Raw genomic sequence first — 19,197 nt, 5'->3', positions numbered from 1 at the left:
CAGTTGGCATGTCGAGTCCGCCCTCCCGGACTTCGTATCATTGCTGACGAATCTCTCCCAACTCCGCGTCGACCATCTGGCATACCATCACGACGAAGTCTCAGTTGTGCAGCCAGCGTGGACAGCTGACGTCCGCCAGCATGTTCCGAAACCTGACGTACGGATGTGACGAGTCTGCGATAATCACACGCCCTGTCCGACTGCCCAGAGCTGAGCAGGCTGCGCATTACTATAGAGCCGGCCATCTCGAGCCTTCTGAGTCCCCTACCCCCAAACACGCGGATTGTACAAGCGCCGAGGTCAACCCTCAGATCTCTCACCAAGCTCGACATCAGACCAATGAGAGAGTGCACCTCCCTGTATCAAGAGCTCGCAACCATGTCAGCCCTGAACTCGCTCACCGTACGGTTCAGCCAGCCAGCATCTCGCCCGCAATCCTCACGTACCTGTCGAGAATGACGCAGCTGCAGGAGCTCCGCCTGATTGGAACGTCTCGCGGTGGACGGATGGGGCTCTGGAGCCGTGGGACGTTCCCCCCCAACAACGCTTCGGATGCGATCAGAGAGGGATGAGCCAACTCAAGACGTTCCAACTCAGCCTCCCCGGCGTCTACTCCCTCACGCCCGGCCAGGGAAGCCGCCAGCACATGTTGGAGTCGATTGCACGCAACAACCAAGAGATAGAGGAGCTGGTTCTCGACGCGAGCCTGCGGCTGCCAGCAGCATCTTCTTCCTGGCGGCCCCCACCACCAAACTCGACACGCCACGACACCGGGAAATCAATGAAGATAACCCTCCACTCCATCAGCATTCCAAGGGAAGGAGAGCCGGGCCGGTCGATGAGGGCGTAGCGGAGGTCGTCAAGCAGCTCCACACTATATTCCCAAAGCTGCGGTCCCTGTTCACCTCCGCGGACGAAATGGAAACACTGTGCGAACCGTAACGGTCCGTTGCGAGGGTCGGGTGGGTTAATCAGCCATCTTCGTCGCTTGCGGTCTAGGCGGTCTCCCGAATTGCGCATATGGACCTGCTGTTCTCAAAGACCGACCGATCTCAGTCGAATCGAAACCGTCCCGCAATGGAACGCAGGCATCCACGTTGCATCAGATCCCTTGTCGGATCGTCCGCCCGGCCGCCCGCCCGCCCTGTGACGAGCGAGAGAACATACCCGCAATCGAGGGGAGTATTCGTGTCCGAAGAGGAGAAGGAGCGACCGCAGTTCGCGACGTAGGCACTAGGTAGGGAGGGCTTGGGGCACGTCTAGGGAAGTGGAGGATCAGGGCATCGCCTGCATATGGGCAAGGGTATCATAGCGGCCCAACCGAACTTCATAACACCTAATAAGCCTTGGACCTGTACATCTCAATCCACGGCGATGTGCGCAAGATTTCATTCACTCATCGTGACAAGTAGGTAAACGCCTGTGCTATCAAGTCGAACCGAAAGGCCTGTTTAAATTTGAAGGCCTTGACAGCTAAGCCAGCCAGCCTACGAATACAAGCGACCGATATAGGTACACCAGCCAGCAAAGGAGCTCTGAGGAAATCGGCTGCTCTACCTCATCTGACGCGCGGTATAGACAGCACCAAACAGCCAGAAGAAGGCCCCAGCCCCTGGGAGCGGAAGAGAGGAGAGGAGAGGAGAGGAGGGGGCTATCAAAGCCAAAGCCGGCTATTAGAAGTGCTCATTCGACTTGGCCCATGACCGCACCCCTTACCATCTCAACGACTGCATACCAACTTTGCAATAGCTAACACCACTAGCCCAGGCCAGACAAGAAAATGGCTTGAGATCAGAATGGAGAGTTAAGGTAGCCTTATAAGAGCAGATGGGGCGATCACCCGGGGCGTAGGCTCAAACCAGCAACCCTAAGCATAGCGCACACACACCACACCCTTCTTCCAAGGGATGTCTTCCAAAGCCTCTCAGCAGCACCCGCCACGCCTTCTTTATAGAGGTTGGTTCTTTGATATGACACTGCCAGCTGTCTATTCTCAGAGCCGAAGGGGGCGGGAGGCTCGGCAAATCGCTATTCGGAGAAAGTCATGCGGTTTTTCGCCGCAGCTAACCAGACGCCAATTAACAGCCTGGAAGAAGCATCCTTGCCGGACCGCGAATCGCAAGTCTCTCATTAGAGACACCTAGAGGCGTCTTGACCAAGGCATTGATCTAAGGTATCTAGCGTTTAACCTAACACCGCTGGGATCTGAACAATACCTTAGTAATGGACCTCAACTTTCATAAGCGAGGCTTTCTACAGCATGACGTTGGACTAGGACGTGCGTATTACTCAATGCCCTATAGTAGGATGGAACCCTTTATTTTCCTTATACCTTTTTTGCTTTTTTCTCTCTTTCTTTTTCTCATCTTTTGGGTTTTCTTTCTTTTTTTTTTTTTTTTTTTTTTTTTTCTTTTTTTTTCTTTTTTCTTTCTTTTTTTCTTTTGGTTTGTTCCCCCCCCCGATATCTTCCTCCTACTGTAATCATCCTTCTTTGGAGTTCTTTCTTGTAGCTGCTGATATAGTCCTTACGACACCGTCCGGTTAGGCAGGTACATGATACTCGATTTGCAGTTTTCCTGCGTTCTTCACAGACCGAGCCTGATTCTAAATGCTTGCTTAACAGATTAAACCCCCCAACCCCTATCATCATTGTGAAGGATCCTGGGCGAAGCAGCTCATAACTCTAAAGACCACTAGTAGTGATTTCTAAAAACCAGATACTCTAAACCTGGCTCTGTAGATATGGTCCGGCCTCCCTGGCTAGGACGTCAGTTACATATAACCATGAGATGTGCCTAGCCTAGACGTCCATGTCGCATTTCAAGGTAGCGTCGAGCCCCGCGGCCGCCCCTTGCCCATAGCTTAACAGCCATGGAGTATGTTATATGGTCCTCTCGTCCCTTGAAGAGCCTCAGAGCCTTAGATCCTCACTTGTGGAAATTCAACTAACGACGTAGAGATAGCTAACCTGAGCCGGGCGCGGGTTAGGCAGTTAGGGTCATCATGGTTAGGTCGTTCGGGTTATGGTATATGTCCCTATCGTCTTAAAGATTGTGGCTACCAACTAAGCGGTGTAGGGTCAAGTATACAACCCTATGATCACTATTTACACATGTTGCTGATTTCTCTCAGCTTAAGTCTAGGTAATCCTCGGCCCAGACGAGGAATCCCGCATTGGGTTGATGCTTATATAAGCATGCATTGCATGTAATCATCGCTCGAGTCCCATCTCGCTCATGCCCACCCTCACAGCACGCTGCAGTACCTAGATATGCACTCTTTTTTTTTTCACACTTTGGTTTGTGTGAGGTACCTGTTAACATAAGGTACAACTAGTTAGTGTAGGAAATCATAAGGCCTGTATCCAAGGTAGCTGCTGCCTGTAGGTACGCATTCTGTGTGCACGTTCTAATGAGGGCGCGCAACAGGGGCGAGTGAGACCAGCCTGCCGGCTGTTAGCCTGGGCAGCCTAGACGAGCTCGCCCGATCGTCAATAGAACACCAGGCTTCACACCAAGCAGACCAGTCCATATAACGGGGAAGCCGAATAATCATTCAGGATCTCCCGCCAGTAAGATTCAAGGAGTCTGCCGAACAAGCACGCAGGTCTTTTATAACCTAATCTAAAAGCAGGTATCATGCCTTTTCTGTACTCAGCCGGCCGGATACTGTAGTGGACGAACACCCTCCATGCCAGTCGCAGCTGAAACAATGCAGGAGAGTCACCAGGTGCTGCATGGCTCAGTGGTATAATGTATCTAGCCTCACAGAGAGCTAGCTCCCTCCGCCACCTGGTGGGTATACAAGAGCACCTGCAGCAGCACATGTGTGTTTTCCAGCTCGTAGGCGACGAATTAATCCATAAAGGGTGATATCTATAAAGCAAAGTAGTTAACCCCGGCGCCCCTCCTTGTTCGCCGCGGCTGCTGCGACCCTATCTCCAAGCCGCCCATATGCCAAATGTGTAAGCCATAGATAAAAAAGTATACAAGCCGGGAGCACGACAGCTCGCCTTCTGGAATCAAAAGCAGCCGCCCCACACAACCAACGCCATTCCCGCCGCCCCCTCCCGGAACCTCGCACTCCTCTCCTCGGCGGCCTCGGGCGGCTCCTTGTACCATGGTGCTAGGTCCTGCACCTTTATTAACCCCTCTAAGCTTCGGAACAGGCCGAGAACCCTCCGCCTCCTCCTGCGGTCCCTCAGAAACGCTTCTGTCACTGATCTATCGCTTTCAACGAGGAAAACCCCCGCAGCCCTTTCAACCATGTTCGTGCAGATGTCTTCGCCGTCGGGGCGGTGGCGCTTAGCCCCGACCCGCAAGACGAAGTCTCGCGACAGCTTCGCTTCGTAGTGCGTGTGTAGGGCCATCGTCTGTCGCGTGACAATGTGCCACGAGTGCGCGATGGCCTCTTGCATAAGCCTATCGTCCGCATGCCCTCTCGAGAACACGTCAAAAGACGAGGTGTAGTCGTTAAAGTAGGCCTGGTGCTCAGCGTCGCCCCAAATCCTGTTCGTGGCTTTGGCGTCCAGCCAAGCCGTCTGCCTTGCCTGGAGGAGCCCAATAAAGACCTCCTTGAGCAGGATGAGCATCGCCCGATTAAGCAGCCTGTCAGACAGAATGATTGCCTCCGCTACCGAGGACAGTGTCATGCGCGAGGCGATAGACATCAGGCCCTGCCCGCTTGGCTTCCCGTTAGCCCATGCGGCAAAATACCAGTGGTGGACGAAGGACAAGTAGGCATATACGCACTCAGGCCGGACGTCGTCGTCGTCGCTAAAGTCTACAGACCTGTCGAAGCCCTCCCTGTAGAATCCCATTATGCAGCCTTGAAAGTACGACGAACACTCGACGATGATGTCGCGGTGGACGAGGAACGTTGTAGAGTGGCACCGTATTATGATTAGCTGCGTTGTGTCCCTGTAGGAAATGTTAGCGAAACCGCCCAGCCTGCTGCTACACCTTAGCCTACTCCCATGCTGATGAGGAGGCGGCGTTCCCGATACGTAGTCTCTAACCTGCTCTTCTGGGCTGCCGCGCCCTTTGCGAAGTCGTATAGTAGCCGCACCATATCGCCTTAGGGGAACAGCACAACAGAATAGGTGTGCGTGCGTGTATGTGGTGTGTGTGTGTGAAGAGAGAGAGAGAGAGAGAGATGGCCTAGGTGACGGCCGGCGGTAAGGTACCTAAGGTATGTTGAGGTTGTATAGTGTAAGGTGCCTTAGCGGTCGCTTGATGTGGTGGTGTTTAGTGTTACTGAGGTGGACAGTGCAGTTGGGTGGGAATAAGCGGCTCTGACCACCTGCGGGCTGGTGGAAGGTGGGCTTTGGTGCATTAGAAGGAACCTAAGGGTCATGGGATTGCAGAAGATGAATGTGAAGTTGGGAGGGCGGGAAGGGTAATTGCGAGGAGGCGTCACCTTCCCGACGGGAGAGTTGCATCCACTGGCTCTAACCAACGCCGAGATAAAACCACAACTGCAAAGACGACGCCGGCGGGAAGGCCCATGGGATGACTTCCGTAACGAGAAGGAACGGCGGGGGACCTCCTGGAATCGGCAGCGCAGGCACTGCCCGGGCCGGCTAGTGTGCTTAGGTAGGTTTATGCAGATGGCAAGTGGTGAAAACCGCGGCTCGGTCGGGTGCGGGCCGGAAGGCGCAGGCAGCCCAGGTAGGTAGGTACGCGTGTAACCGGGTACCTCGGGGAAGGACCTCCTGGGGACGTAGCTTGTTAGCGTGTAAAGATGAACGAACACCTAGGAACACTCAAACCGCCGCTTAGAGGAGGGTATACTTACCACGGGGCAACACTATACATAGACAAAATAACGACACAACGTTGCAGTTGTCCTGGGGAGCGGGGTCGCTGCTGCCAACACTGACAGTGTAGTTATGTGTGGACCCTACCTTACCTTAGGTGATACTCTCCGTCTGTCTAGGGAAAGGTACGTTGAGGTAGTTAGGGGTGCAGAGGATAAGTGGCGGGGCAGAAACTAAATCGACGTTAGCTAGAGACTCGCGGGTAATCTTAGGCGGGCGCTAGAAGCAGCAAAATCAAGCCGGATGCTCTTAAGGCGTGTATAATAGGCAAGACCAGAGCTTGGACCAAGGGGGGATATAGTAAGAAATTAGGATCCCAGAGTACTTCTGCAACGGCGCGGTGGGTGACCCCTTCCCTCCCTCCTACCTTATCTTTGTTTAATACAACGTCCGTTTTTGAAGTGGAATTAGAGCGTGAGGTAGTGAGACTCCTGACAGAGAGCAGGTACGGAGCACGAATCACCTCACAGCACCTTATACTCGAGCCGTATAATATGTAATATTTGCGAACCGTTCAGGCAAAAGGCTGTCTGCTTGTCTATTTCAAATCGCTCTTTCTCCCTCGCTCACCACCACTGCAGCCTCAAGCCTCCTTCCTTCACAAATCCCATCCCACAAACCCCTACCTACCATGCCCATCGAAAACAACAAGTACCTCTCATACCTTAGACTTGAGTACCTACCTATCTATCCATGGCATACCCTCCAGCGTCGTACACCCCGAACTCATGCTACCTAACTTCCTTATAGCAACCCCTCTTCACTAAAAAAGCAGTACTAACACTAGCTACCTCATACAGTCATTACCATCATACGCATCTTATAATCCACGCGCATGTTTGACGCATGCATCCCGGGGCGCTACTGCTAACGCTACCGGGACCCCCCGGCCCCCCCGCCTGGCTAGAGCCCCGATTTGTCGCCATGGCTTCCTTCCCTGCTAACGCGGACCGGCCCTTCCCCTTAGGGAGACTACCCCGCGAGCTGATCGACTGCATCTTCAGCTACTACATGTCGATAGAAGAACCGTTTGAGTACCTGATCCCCTTCTCAACGGCCAGCTCGTTGTGGTTCGACCTGGTCCATCCCTCTATGTGGGCGAATGTCTGCCTGAACGCCATTACCTCTGAGGACATCAAGCCCGCGAAGCGACAGCAAGCCCACACGAAACAAGATTGATTGGGGAGATTGTCGACCCCGAGAACCACAGATGCCGTCGATGCACGGCATGGGCGCCACATAAGGTACCGTCCATTACGTCCACTTCCGAGCCGCCGAGGGGGCCCGGGCACCTGGGCGCTGGCATTGGTAGAATGGAAGGCTCCGGCGTTTGGTCCCGCAGATCGGGGCTCAGGGCTTTTACTACCACGAACGCGAAAAGATGGGGCTATGAGGGTGGAGTTCGCCCGACGCACCCATGGGGTGGGTGTCTTGTTGAACACCGAGGTTGAGGCCGACGCGGAGGCTGAGGCAGAGGCTGAGGCGGAAGCCGGACGGACGACGATCACATCGTTCCAAGTTCGCATGTCGTACTCATAATCTCTTACTTGTAATTACTAAGCCGGTTGCAGTCGACAGAGGCGTACTCGGACGCTTCCAAGGCCCTGAAGATGTAGAGAACAACTTGGGGCTGCTAAAAACACCTCATCCCGACCCCTGGGGTCAGCCATTCCGCTGTCTAGAAGAATTCAGCTGTATGGGCTTTTTTCTTCGTAGCCGGGATGAAGTCTAGGAGGAGCGCTGTGCGAGTACCATTCGGCAGGGAGGTTGGAAGCGTTCCAGAGTACCACAGATATAATAATACTTCGCACCGAGCGGACTCGCCATCACTAAACAAGGATGACCTGCAGTTGGAAATCCAGCCCGATAGGCTGGGAGCGAAAATTCCACCATTGTGGCTGATTCGCATTTCATTAGCTACCTAAAAACGCCTGATATCAAAACAACAACGCCTGATAATCACGTCTGATGATGACTGCAAACCCACCGCGTGCTCTAGAGTTATGAACCCCTAGGTCCCCTACCTTCCCCCTTCACACCCCCTTCTAAGCGCCGGGTAGGCACTCCCTCAGCATTCCATTGCCATCACATGTGTCTTCTGCCGAAAGGGAGACCCACCACCTGCTCAGCCGCCCATGCTGATCAACTCGTCATCATCCACATCCCAGACGCCGCGGTGGCGGAGGACGTTGCGTGCGAAGTAGGACGGGCCACCCCCAGGGAGAGTAGCAGCCATCGGCGCGTTAGCGGCGTACCCTGCGAAGATAGAGATGTATTCCTCGAGAGTCTTCTCGGCGCTGGTGCTGGGGTTGAGGATTTTTTCCAAGCCGAAGGCGAAGCTCAAGCCTGCGTCGCGCATAACAAAGTGCTTGAGCCTGACTACCGGGGTCGAGAACAGATCGATAGACATGACCTCCCCCTCTGGCCGCCGGACCTCAGCCTTTCCAAGTTGTAGTTGTCCAACGCCCCTCATGATCTCGTGGTAGTAATGGTCCCCACTCTCTCCGTTCGCGCTGAAGGTGGCAACATCGTCAACCAAGACACCGAACCACTTGCCCCTCGCAGCGCCACTATCCATGACGTGTACTGAGAGCCTAACATAGGCATGGTCAGGCGTGTTGTTGATACTGCCGTTGTAGAAGCTAACCAAGGCCACGACCCGAGCGCTCCCTCCAGGGGACGCCCCAGCCTCGGCCAGACCCTCCGCCTTTAGGTCCACTGCGGTCCGAAGCCTCTCTGACAGGCGCTCGTTTGATGTACTGAAGATGATAGAGGGTTGCTCGCTTGACTGCTCGTTGGCAGCGTTGACGCATACAGCCGCCTTGAGCGCCAGCCGACGGCCGATCTGATTGTTGGATCCGCTGATGTGTTGGGCGAAATCATTAGCGCGCGCCCTGCCATGTGCGATCTCCATCAGGGAGAGCTGGTTATCGCCAATGGCATACTCGGGATTAGAGTCGCTACTCAGCACCATGCGGAGCTCCGTCAGAACGCCTGTCGCAACCAGCTCCTCCTCACGCTGGCGCCGGGTGGCGCTGTCGGGGATGATGGTACGGGTTTGAGAGGCCATCGCTGTAGACCGAGATTAGTATGTGTAGCAGTGGACTGGAAGTAGGCAACCGCGTAGAGGTGGGTGTGTCTGTGTGTGCTTACCTTCCAGGTGTGTGGGTGAAGTTGAGGATGTGGGTAGGCTGCCAGGTGCGGCTGGATTTTTGGGGAGAGGTCGGATTCTCGGAGGAGAAGGTTGAAATCTCGGGAAGAGGCCCAAAGGCAGGAGCCGAAAAGGTAGTAACTGCTACTGTTGCGGGTATGTGCCTTGGTCGAGAGTCTTTCGGAGTTGCCTGCGATGGTGGGCTTGTAGGCTGCAGCGTTTGTGATGTGATGTGATGCTGTTGATGTCCAGAAGAGGTTTGAAAAGGGTAGCAGATGAGCCTCGGCCGCCTTAAATACCTTACCTAGCGCGGCGGGTGGTGAGTGTCAAATGAGGAAGTTGCGATGCAGCGTGAGTGCAGGCAGGCTGCACCGGTGATGTGGGTGGAGGGTTCCACTCAATAGGTTCCAAGAAGGAGGGACGGGCCTGGAGTAGATGCCTGAAGCCAGCGGCAACAAAAGAGATGGCGAGAGAAGGCAAGCAAGCTACCGGTACAAAGACAGGTAACACCTACTCAAAAAGGGAGAAGGCAACAGTTTCCAGATCCGGGACGAGGCGCAAGCGGCAGGTGCATGCTACTGGGCGTAGCGACCTCAGGAGGAAAGAAGGGATTAACCCATTCCTCAAATGATCGTGCTGACAAAAGCGGCAGTTACCAAGCCGTCAAGGACGTAGCTTCTAAACCTGAGAAAGTGATGAACTTCTCTTTTCTTTTCCTCCCCTCCCAAGAGGTATCTCTCCTACCTTGATTTCTACGACAGGTGCGGTGCATCCCGCCCCTTCCTCCACCATTATCATGTCAATAGGTGCGTGACACAGGTTGAAGGCTCTTCAGAGGCGGGCTGCAGTAAGGGTCAAGAGAACGGATTACCGGAATCTGCGCCACCCCCTAACTCCTCCCAAGATCCGTGTAACCTACAACCTATATATAACCTCGTAGGCCCTTTTCTACCATCATCATCTACGACAGGATCTCGCCGCATTTCCCACCCCCAATGAATACACAACGGGCAAAGAAGAGGAAAAGCAACACCAGCGATGTCTAGGATCTGGTCAACCCATCACGAAGTTAACAATAGAAGCTACGGGATGATGTAAGTCGACAGGAAGAAGAGGAAGAAGAGGAAGAAGAGGAAGAAGAGGAAGAAGAGGAAGAAGAGGAAGAAGAGGAAGAAGAGGAAGAAGAGGAAGAAGAGGAAGAAGAGGAAGAAGAGGAAGAAGAGGAAGAAGAGGAAGAAGAGGAAGAAGAGGAAGAAGAGGAAGAAGAGGAAGAAGAGGAAGAAGAGGAAGAAGAGGAAGAAGAGGAAGAAGAGGAAGAAGAGGAAGAAGAAGGCTGAGGTGAGCACAACGAGGAGGAACACTTAATGTCGCGAGGCTTACCGACCACCTTAAATCCAAGGAGCTTGAGCAAGTTCAAGATCGGACCTCTGGCTTCTGAGGTTTACCGCCTGTATTAAATCCGGGACTTTAAGCAAAAAGGCGTCTCGCCAGCGCTCCAACTCTTCATCCGCGCCGACTGATATTATGTTCCATTATCACCCCGATCCACCGTGCGAGTTTCCCATAAAACCTCTCTGTGATTCCGTCAAGACCGCCCAGCACTTGTGTGATATGTGTAGACAAGTATTCCATGGGTGTATGCGGACGTCGGTTAGCTATTAGACCTCTATGAGGGCTCGGACGATTACGAGCGTCTCTCATCCTAGCACAGAGAGTTGCTTCTTTCTTCATCACCTAGGTGGTGGCTAAACCACATGATAACTATCGTGTACTTGAAATTCTTGTCGTCGTTGATCCGGGTTCCAATTTAGGTTCGTCTCCAGCTACTAACTGCCTTTTGTTGTGCGAGACGTCATCGTCACAGGCGACTCACGAACACCACCATCATATTCATGCCTGGCCTGTTTGTCTCTTGCCTGCGCTGGCGCGCAGCTTCTGCGTTGACTCCACTGCTGTTAAATGCCTTACTCACATTCAAACGAGGGCTTAGCCGAGGACTTGCCCCAATCACCACACCGCTCCTGCCACCACAAGCCCCCCCATGCTAGATACGGCATTGTCACAAGCTATCTACTACTGCTATACTCACCCCAGCCCATGGGTTGTTCCTGCCTCCTGGTACGTAAGGTACCTTCCGCACGCGGGCTAGCCTCTGTCGAGACCTCTCAGCTGTGTCATTAGGTGAAGGCCTCACTCCTAACCAGACTCGGGCCAGAGAGTTGGGTTCCCCCAAACACCACCACCAGGTACCTTACTACTACAAACAACAACCCCATCCACAATCAATCACATCCACAATCACGACCAGAAGCCGCCGCCACCGCCACAGCAGGCCTTGGCCAACAGCTTCCGCCTTACCTTCCTTCCCTCACGCTCAAGACACCAGGCCAGGGGTGCAGTACAAGAGACGAATATCTCCTCCACCCTCGGTCCTATCCCACAAGCTCAGGTTTCCTTCCTAGACCACCACTAGCAACAACCTTAAGCTTCTTCTCACACATCACCTATCAACACCGAAGCCTCAGCTAGCCGCACTTCACATCAATCCTCCCTAAGGTAGGGAGCACGCTACCCCATGAATACCCATCGCTCCTTCCGACCAACCTTACCTACACAATGCTAACAGGTGCTCAGGGGAACCCGCAGAGAAGAAAAAGAGAAACGGAAGGGAAAGGGAAAAAAGGAAAGGAAAAAAGAAAAAAAAAAAAAACACCGCAATGATGACTTCCCCGCAGCGCACGGTCAATGATACCTTGGCTTTCATCTCCAGGAACCTCGTCTCCCGCCATGCTGTCGAGTCGATGACCAAGGACACCCTCGAGAGCAGGCCGACGGACGCCGAACTCCGCCGCCTATGCCAGGACACCATCCTCACGATGAAGGAGTTCACATCGGGCCACCAAGTTGTCTCCTGCGCCGTGCCAGGGGCTGTTCGGGCTCTAGCATTGGCCTTCGACAAGCTTCAGCAAGCAGACACGAGCAGGCTTTCGGTTATCATGAATGGGGGTATCAAGATCGGTCGGGAGTGGGATGAGGACGCATTCCAGGAGAATGGTCGGATGAGATTCTTCAAGGATATCATACATGAGGAGGTCCCCGGAACGCTTCTCTGGGAGGTTGAGGTCATCTCTGTCCCCGACGGCTCCGGCGGCTGCCGCAAGGAGCTGAAGCACGACACCACCCACGTCTGGGTCCCCTTTAAGCCTGGCGCTGGCGAGGAGGGGTCTCACCTGGGCGACTTCTATGCCGCGTTGTTCCAGGAGTACCTGAGCGTCGCGAACAAGGTGCCTGGCAAGACCTCGGCCAAGTACTTCGAACGCACCCCGTCCACCAACGAGCTAACCGTCTGGGACACCACTGGCAACCACGTCAGCAGCTTCGCCATGGCAATGATGCACGTCCTGGCCGTCCGCATTGCCAGGGTCAACCCTTCCGACGACGAGAGAACCAGCCTCCGGAAGATGCTGCAGGACGAGATCGTGGCGCGCTACTGGATTGCGGAGTGCAGGGCTGAGGACAAAAGCGACCAGAAGTCCACGTTCTTCTCGATGGGACTGCTGTTCTGGGCCATCACCCACCCTACGGAGCTGGAGGCCAAGATCAAGGGATAGTCGGGATTGACGCCAGGGAGTCTAGCTGCGAGGATGAGCAGGGACGTGTCGGGTGGCTTTGCGACGCATGAGGATCAAAAATCATCAGGCTGCCCGCTTCTGGCAGAGTGAGGGAGTTGAGTTGGTAACCTACTTAGGTATTACGTGTCGTAAGGGGGGGTGGATGGAGGTGGAGGAGCCGTAGGCATGGAACCCAAGGTACCTACCTAGCCAGCCTACCTATTGATGAACATGGAGGGCCAGTAAGCAGGTCTCCATTTCTAGAAGAACACAGTCGGTTAGTACTTGGTCGCCTTTCCACCGCTTCCGCTAGGTGATGACGGCTTTGGTCTCGGGGCAATGTTCAACCCCAGCCAACCCATGATATCCACTTCCCCTTCTCCCGCCGGTCAATCGGAGACCGCGCTTAATTGTACGCGCCAGTCTGATCTGCACGGTGGCTTATTAGAGGACTTATAGAACGGCCAGAGACCGCACCTGGTGACCCCACCTATCATATCATGCCCATCACACCACAAACACTGCTTCCGCCGCTGCTATCTGTTCCCTTTTAATTCCTACGATTGTACCTTACCAATGACAATGAAAGGGATAAGCAGCTTGAAGGCTAGTGTGGTTGGAAAAGTGTGTTAGTGGGGGTTCGCATGCCATCAGTACACATGACCAAGACCTTCCATCCAAAGGCAAACCACACTGGTTTTGCTCCTCTCTCAGCAGGTAAGGTACCTAGGCAAGCATACATACCCACGTCAGCATCTTCCCCGAACGTCCTTACTCATCATCACATCTCTATGCGTACGTCCATTCCATTCCATGATATTTTGTCTAATATTCAAAACTACCGCTTAGAGGGAACCCTACTCCAAAACACTGCCTACCGTCTCCCCAGCACCCAGGCGTCAGTTTCCACCTAAGGAGCACGGCTGCTGATACCTCCGTTTTGTTCAGGACGTAAGCCTTCGACCACAGCAAGAACAAGCGCAGATGATGTGCCGCATTATCACCTCCTCCATCTCCGAATTTGATACAGTATTTGTCGTGCTCAATCCTGCCGCTCCGCCCTGGTACCCCAACTACGTTAGTTGACGAGAGGGCGGTTTGAGGCGGGCCCTGAGCACGCACTCCAGTACATCTGCTGTATGGTTTGGATAGGGAACTCAGTACGACGGTCTATACTTCGATGTCCTGCCCCTCCCGAGGACCGTGACCGCAGCATATGCCCCTTAGGCCCGTTAGGGTCGTGTACCCACCACAGATTCCTCACGGGCTCTGGCGATACGGTCGAATGGAGGCCTCGGACGAAGAACCTCAGGTTCCTATTCCATCCCACGTCAACGTTGAACCTGCCGCGCAAGTCGGCTTGACCCAAGTTGTCCTAGGCTTTTTCCGAGTAGAGGAATGAAGTACGCCGAGACATGCCCTTCGCCCCGCTGGACCTGCTCGGCTGGTGGGGCCAGGGTATTGAAGCGACCGCGGCCGAGGGGAGAGGGCTGTGCAAACGCTTCGCGACATCGAGGGCGGCCAACTGATCGTCATCCTTGACGGAGACGTCAGCGTCCGCGTCAAGAAGCTGTTGGATGATGCTCTTGTCCCCACGTCCAAACAGGGTGCCATCGCCACCCAATCGGGCGCAAAGATGGGCGGTTGTTGACCCGTCTGGTCACTTGGCAGTCACATCGATGTCATCCGATTTGATGAGGGCTTTCATGAGCTGGGGTAATGCATCGAAGTCGTCCTAGAGGGCGTCGTATCAAGCCTGTGTGGTTGTGCGACCTGACTAGAGGTCCACGGCGGCCCCCAGTGCCACGAGAAGGAATGTTTCAGTTGGGCGTCAGGGCACAGGGGCTTGGACGTTGACACCGAGTTGCTGCGCGAGCCAGTTCGCGTATCGAAACCGCTTGGTACGACAAGCCCTGGGTAGAGTCTGCTGCCCCCACGACGTTTGGTCCGTGATGGATGTAATTCTCTGCTGAAGGATGCGTTTAGCGATTTTGATGGTCCTGGACCTGGGTATGTAAACACAGCAGAGATCGTGAAGCAGTGAGACTGAACGCTCGTTTCCAGGATGTGAGGCTCTCCAAGCACCAAGCACCAATGATACAAGTCTTACTCATCGGGGCTGAGGTGAGTCGCCATCGGAAACAATGCCTGAAGCTCCGGCTTTGATGAGTCTTTCGGCAATCTTGGACTGTCCATAATAGATGGCAGTATGAATTGGTGTCTTGGCTGCGTTCGGGGCGTCAAAGTCGGGATTGAAGTGGGGTGGGTGGCCAGGGTCGTCCAGGTCATCGCAAGACCAGCATGGCCCGGGGCTCCTGAGGGCTACGTCCGCGCCCTCTTCCAGCAGTCTCTTGACGAACCGCTTGTTCCCAACAACGATTGCTACTTGAAGGGCAGTGTAGTCATCAATCCAGGGTATGATATCCTGCAATCCCGCAAGCATCACGGGCGGGGGCGGGTCACCCTCTTCCCGGAGTTGACCCCAGTAAGGTGGCAAGGTGACATCTAACTTATCGGGGTGGTTCCTCTTAGTATAATCCACTGCGAGTTCGAGAAGTGTAGTGTCCCCGGTGATGATGGCTGCGAAAAGTGCCCGTCCATCGATTTCGCCCTCAATTTCACCCTCGATGAGGGTGCGAATTGGTGTGTCTAAGTGGTAAACGACCCAATCAGTGAGAGGGTTTAATTACGACGATAAGCATAAGTGTGCGTACGCTGAGCGTGTAAAGAAAGATAGTACAGCTTAACGGCCCTTAGTTAGGCTGATATATCGATGGGATATATTTCTACACCTGTCGTGTGCGTATTCAACACCCGTGTGTGCGTAACATTTGGGCGAACTCTATAAGTGGTTTCAGATTTACCGAAGACAATCCTCCCAGGTCGCCTTCCGGGGTACATACAGCAAGTGCATCAATACCATCGCGGGCCTCGGCCGGTATTGAAGGGAGTTGAGGCTATTCCCGCCGTCCCCGCGCCCTTATTCGTGACCTGATTAACCCACAACCATCACAGCCATCACAGCCATCACCAGGCGAGACTCCAAGTGAGCAGCAGATAGACTACTAGCTCACCATGGAGGCAACCACCTCTCGAGCCCTTCCTGCCTCCCGATACTCGCGTCTCTATAGCCATCATACCTAGAATCTACCCAGACAGACATGCTTAATACATAGGAGTAGCTGGTCAGGTTAGGGGGGCGGGTGACGCTCTCTAGAGCTTCGCAGGGCTGTTGACGCCGAGAAGCTGCCTAGCCTTTTTAACCAGGGGCGACTTTAAGCGAACGAGATGCTTAATCACCAGCTGCCGCAGAGCGTACGACAGGTCTGTTTGAACGTTGAGCAGGGCCCTCGGGGTCTTGTCGATGATCCAGCTGATGTCTTTCATGTCCTTATCGTCCTTCTTTCGATGTTCCGCTGCTAAGGCATTGACCTTCGACATGAAGATCTTGCCGAGCCGCATGACGTGAACGTTGATCGGCCTCTTTCTCTCGTTTTCCACTTTGAAGTCCTTCGATTGACCTGCAAGCTTTGGGGTGTCGTCAAGGTGCCTAGGCCGGCCGTTAGTGTCCGCAGACCAGCCGGAGGCTCCGGAGTGAGGGGCTTTACTCACCGGCGATCACTAAATCAATCTCGATGTATCTGGGCTTCCCTGCACTTCCTCGGTCGCGATAAACCCGCAGGTGAGACTCGCTCGGCCATCCAGGCCCAGGAACTATGTACTTTTTGTCTTTGCTTAGTGCAGCCCGTAGCTTAGGCATAGTGGTCTGTACAACCATGTCGATGTCGGTAGTGTGTCGATCTGATTGTCCGTGGATTTTCAGAGCGAGACCACCAGCAACAGCCCAGGGAATCTTATTCCGGTCAAGGAGCTTGCCGAGCGGGTCAAGGGTGTCTAGAAGACTAAAAAAGCTAACGTCAACCTCAGACTCCTTCTGAAGTGTTGCTGCCTCCTGTCGATCAAACCAGCCTTTGGTGATATCGCGGCCGACAACAGTAATGCCCCTCGGGAATTGGGTGCATGCTCCACCCCTACTCTTCCTAGTGAGGGCTTCTACCTCACAGAGGGTGAAGTCGGTGATGCTTCCCTTTGTCGACACAGAGGAGCCGAAGCCCCGGCCATGATATGTCGCGAGCGGCGCAGCCTCTAATGAGACAGCTAGGAGCCAGAACAAGGTTATTAGGGACCAGTAGATGGTGCAAGAGAGCTGTAGAGGCGGTGCCATTGGTAAACCCGACCAAATCTGTTACAAGATAAATGTTGCGAAGCTGGAAAGTCCTCGACCTTGAAGATCACGAAACAGCCAGCGAAGCTATGTAGTTCATAAACAATAGTGCCAAGCGCAGGAAGGATTGGCTTTATGAATTTGGGGCAGGACGTCGTATGCTTAACGTAAGCACGCTTCTTTGCAGGGCATCGCACCCGATTATTCATCCCTTCTCTATTTAGGTGTCGCGAACATCAACCAGATTATCCGCCCTGGGCCCCTGCGCATGGCCGTGGGTCAAAGGAGAAGGCTAGAGCCGGTTTCGCCGAATCTGATAGATACTACCCGACGGCAGTGTACGAACTGCAGACTGAGTGTGTGTGTTTGCGTATGTTTCCTCTTTTTTCTTTTTTTTCTTTTGAATCGTTTTCTCCCCCCCTTCCTTTCACCCCCACTCCGGTGCCCATCGTATAACCCTACGGATACCGCGATCCCACTAGGTGCTGCCTTCGCTAAACACTTAACGGGGCCCTTCCTACTGGTGCCCGGGGCTGCCGAAGCTGCCCGTGGCCCCAGTTAAGTACCCTTCGGCAATGGTGGCCATGAAAGGAGCGCACGTTTGAGGCAGCGTTAGCTCTACCCCTGTCAAGGGGTAATTAGAGTGCTTGGAGTTCGTAGTTCATTTTTTGACCGATATGTTCTACCCCGTCCCAAATTATATTCCGGTCAGCTCCTGGGCCCGGATAGCAGGCTCGGCCGACAGCTACCGCGCGTCCGGACAGGATAGCGAGAACGAGACCATCCAATCGAAAATGACATTCATCAGACTGAAGCATCCCTGAATTTGCATATGATCACTATAAGGCTACTGATTAGTCCAGGGTTGCGTTGCCCATTTACCCCTAGCAAAGCTCTTGACATCATATGAAGATGAGCAGGAAGAGGTGGACACCAGGCTAGATGGGACCGAATCCACATTCTAGAAGCAATTGCTCGCTCGACAGATATACTGCAATTGACCGCCCCTAAACATCACAGACTACTGGCACTACAGTCCTCTATCAGCCCTTTCACAAAGCAGAACAAATAACACCTAAACATGCTACGACGTTTTAGAAACCTGTGTTAAACGCTCAGACACCTAGTAGTTAGGCGACCTGAAAAGAAACAGCTGGGGCATTGGAACTTTTTAACAGAGCCTAGTGAAAAGGGAACAATGGCCAGAAGACATGACGGTGTCAACAGACCTCTAGTCATTTGAGTCTTGAATGTTCAAGGGCAGAGATGGTATTTGATCAGAGTTTTGGAGCAAAGGAGATCCACAACGCGTTCGGTTTGCCTAATGCCCTAGGGGAAACTGGTCTAGACCGCTGAAACAGGTCCGGTCATTATGGCGTTGAAACCTAACATGATCTTAACTTTTTCTATCGCACTCACGTTGGTCCTCTTGAATATGTGGCTAGCCTTGGAAATTGCTAGGTTGAAAGGATAATAGGTGCTATTGCGATCGTGGGCCATGTCCTATTCCTTTCTACAGCTTAGAAGCCATGAAACGGTAGTACGCAAGGCAGTTCCATTCCTTGTCGTATTTACCCTTGGAGAGCGTGATCCATTCTTCGCCTACAGACGTGGTCAGTCAGTATAGCTCATCCACGGCAAGATGGCAACATACCTTTTCTAATGACTCTATCAATGTTGGCTTTAGAAGAGGTTGTAGTACCTCCATAATCAATACTGGATAGCATGGGTTCAGTCCCTTTCCAACAACACGCATTAATGATTCATAGCCAATAGACGACGTACCGTTGCATACGCTTGACTTCATCCCAGTCATGGCGTGTCTGAGTCCAGGTGTTGGGGTTATCTGCCAGGCGCCTTACGTGCAAGTAGCTTGCTGTAAACTTGTTCTGGCGAAAGGCGGTCTTGCCAACGATGAGACCCACGTGAAGACAGCCCGTCTGATCGATGGTATACTGCTGACTAGGTGTCATACCCTTCTGTCCAGGATATGCTTTATTACAGGACATGAAGTAGTAGTGTGTGTTGTGGCTGGCGGAGAGTGCCCACAACCCTCTCAGCCGCTGCCCAAGCTGCGCTCGAATCGCGGGACAGGATTCCGTCCTTGTCGTAGACAACGCTGCCTATTGTTGCCATATCGCCTGGTGAACGGACTGTTATAGCATTGTTGGGGTTTGGCACAGCAAGGCCAGCTTCGGCCATGCAGGACGAGAGGAAATACAAAAGCCTCATCCTGTTCAAGGGGATGCAAGTTGAGAGACAATAGCAAGTAGATGCGGAATGAAACGGTGTAGGTAGCCGCGAATCCTCGGGTTTTATAAGCTTGTCTTGCCTAGTTATCGATTCATAATAATGATCCGAGGAACTCTCAGTGCGCAGCAATCGTTGGTTC

At 53.5% G+C, this 19,197-nt stretch overlaps 6 protein-coding genes across 6 annotated transcripts; 2 read left to right on the top strand and 4 right to left on the bottom strand.

The window, feature by feature from the left end:
• Positions 1–140: 140 nt before the first annotated feature.
• On the top strand, positions 141–850 carry CGCA056_v015162 (uncharacterized protein; the record flags this gene model as incomplete). The annotated part of the gene is made up of 2 exons (XM_037330402.1): positions 141–353; positions 407–850. 2 exons carry the CDS (start codon positions 141–143, stop codon positions 848–850), a joined length of 657 nt encoding a protein of 218 aa, XP_037171209.1.
• A 3,171-nt stretch (positions 851–4,021) lies between these two features.
• CGCA056_v015161 (uncharacterized protein) lies at positions 4,022–5,070 on the bottom strand (the record flags this gene model as incomplete). The annotated part of the gene is made up of 2 exons (XM_037330401.1): positions 4,022–4,919; positions 5,018–5,070. The coding sequence occupies 2 exons, from the start codon at positions 5,068–5,070 to the stop codon at positions 4,022–4,024; spliced, it is 951 nt and encodes a 316-aa protein (XP_037171211.1).
• Positions 5,071–7,943: 2,873 nt separating this feature from the next.
• CGCA056_v015160 (uncharacterized protein) lies at positions 7,944–8,888 on the bottom strand (the record flags this gene model as incomplete). Its single annotated transcript, XM_037330400.1, has 1 exon — positions 7,944–8,888. One exon carries the CDS (start codon positions 8,886–8,888, stop codon positions 7,944–7,946), a length of 945 nt encoding a protein of 314 aa, XP_037171210.1.
• A 2,801-nt stretch (positions 8,889–11,689) lies between these two features.
• On the top strand, positions 11,690–12,580 carry CGCA056_v015159 (uncharacterized protein; the record flags this gene model as incomplete). The annotated part of the gene is made up of 1 exon (XM_037330399.1): positions 11,690–12,580. One exon carries the CDS (start codon positions 11,690–11,692, stop codon positions 12,578–12,580), a length of 891 nt encoding a protein of 296 aa, XP_037171212.1.
• A 3,213-nt stretch (positions 12,581–15,793) lies between these two features.
• On the bottom strand, positions 15,794–16,805 carry CGCA056_v015158 (uncharacterized protein; the record flags this gene model as incomplete). Its single annotated transcript, XM_037330398.1, has 2 exons — positions 15,794–16,130; positions 16,189–16,805. The coding sequence occupies 2 exons, from the start codon at positions 16,803–16,805 to the stop codon at positions 15,794–15,796; spliced, it is 954 nt and encodes a 317-aa protein (XP_037171208.1).
• Positions 16,806–18,318: 1,513 nt separating this feature from the next.
• Positions 18,319–18,814, bottom strand: CGCA056_v015157 (uncharacterized protein; the record flags this gene model as incomplete). The annotated part of the gene is made up of 3 exons (XM_037330397.1): positions 18,319–18,407; positions 18,460–18,521; positions 18,591–18,814. 3 exons carry the CDS (start codon positions 18,812–18,814, stop codon positions 18,319–18,321), a joined length of 375 nt encoding a protein of 124 aa, XP_037171213.1.
• Positions 18,815–19,197: the final 383 nt, after the last annotated feature.

The sequence above is a fragment of the Colletotrichum aenigma genome, assembly GCF_013390185.1.
Source record: "Colletotrichum aenigma strain Cg56 chromosome Unknown KSG_Cg56_contig48, whole genome shotgun sequence".
Lineage (NCBI taxonomy): Eukaryota > Fungi > Ascomycota > Sordariomycetes > Glomerellales > Glomerellaceae > Colletotrichum > Colletotrichum aenigma.
The sequence above is the reverse complement of the archived record's forward strand: the minus strand, read 5'-3'. Positions and strand labels throughout refer to the sequence as shown.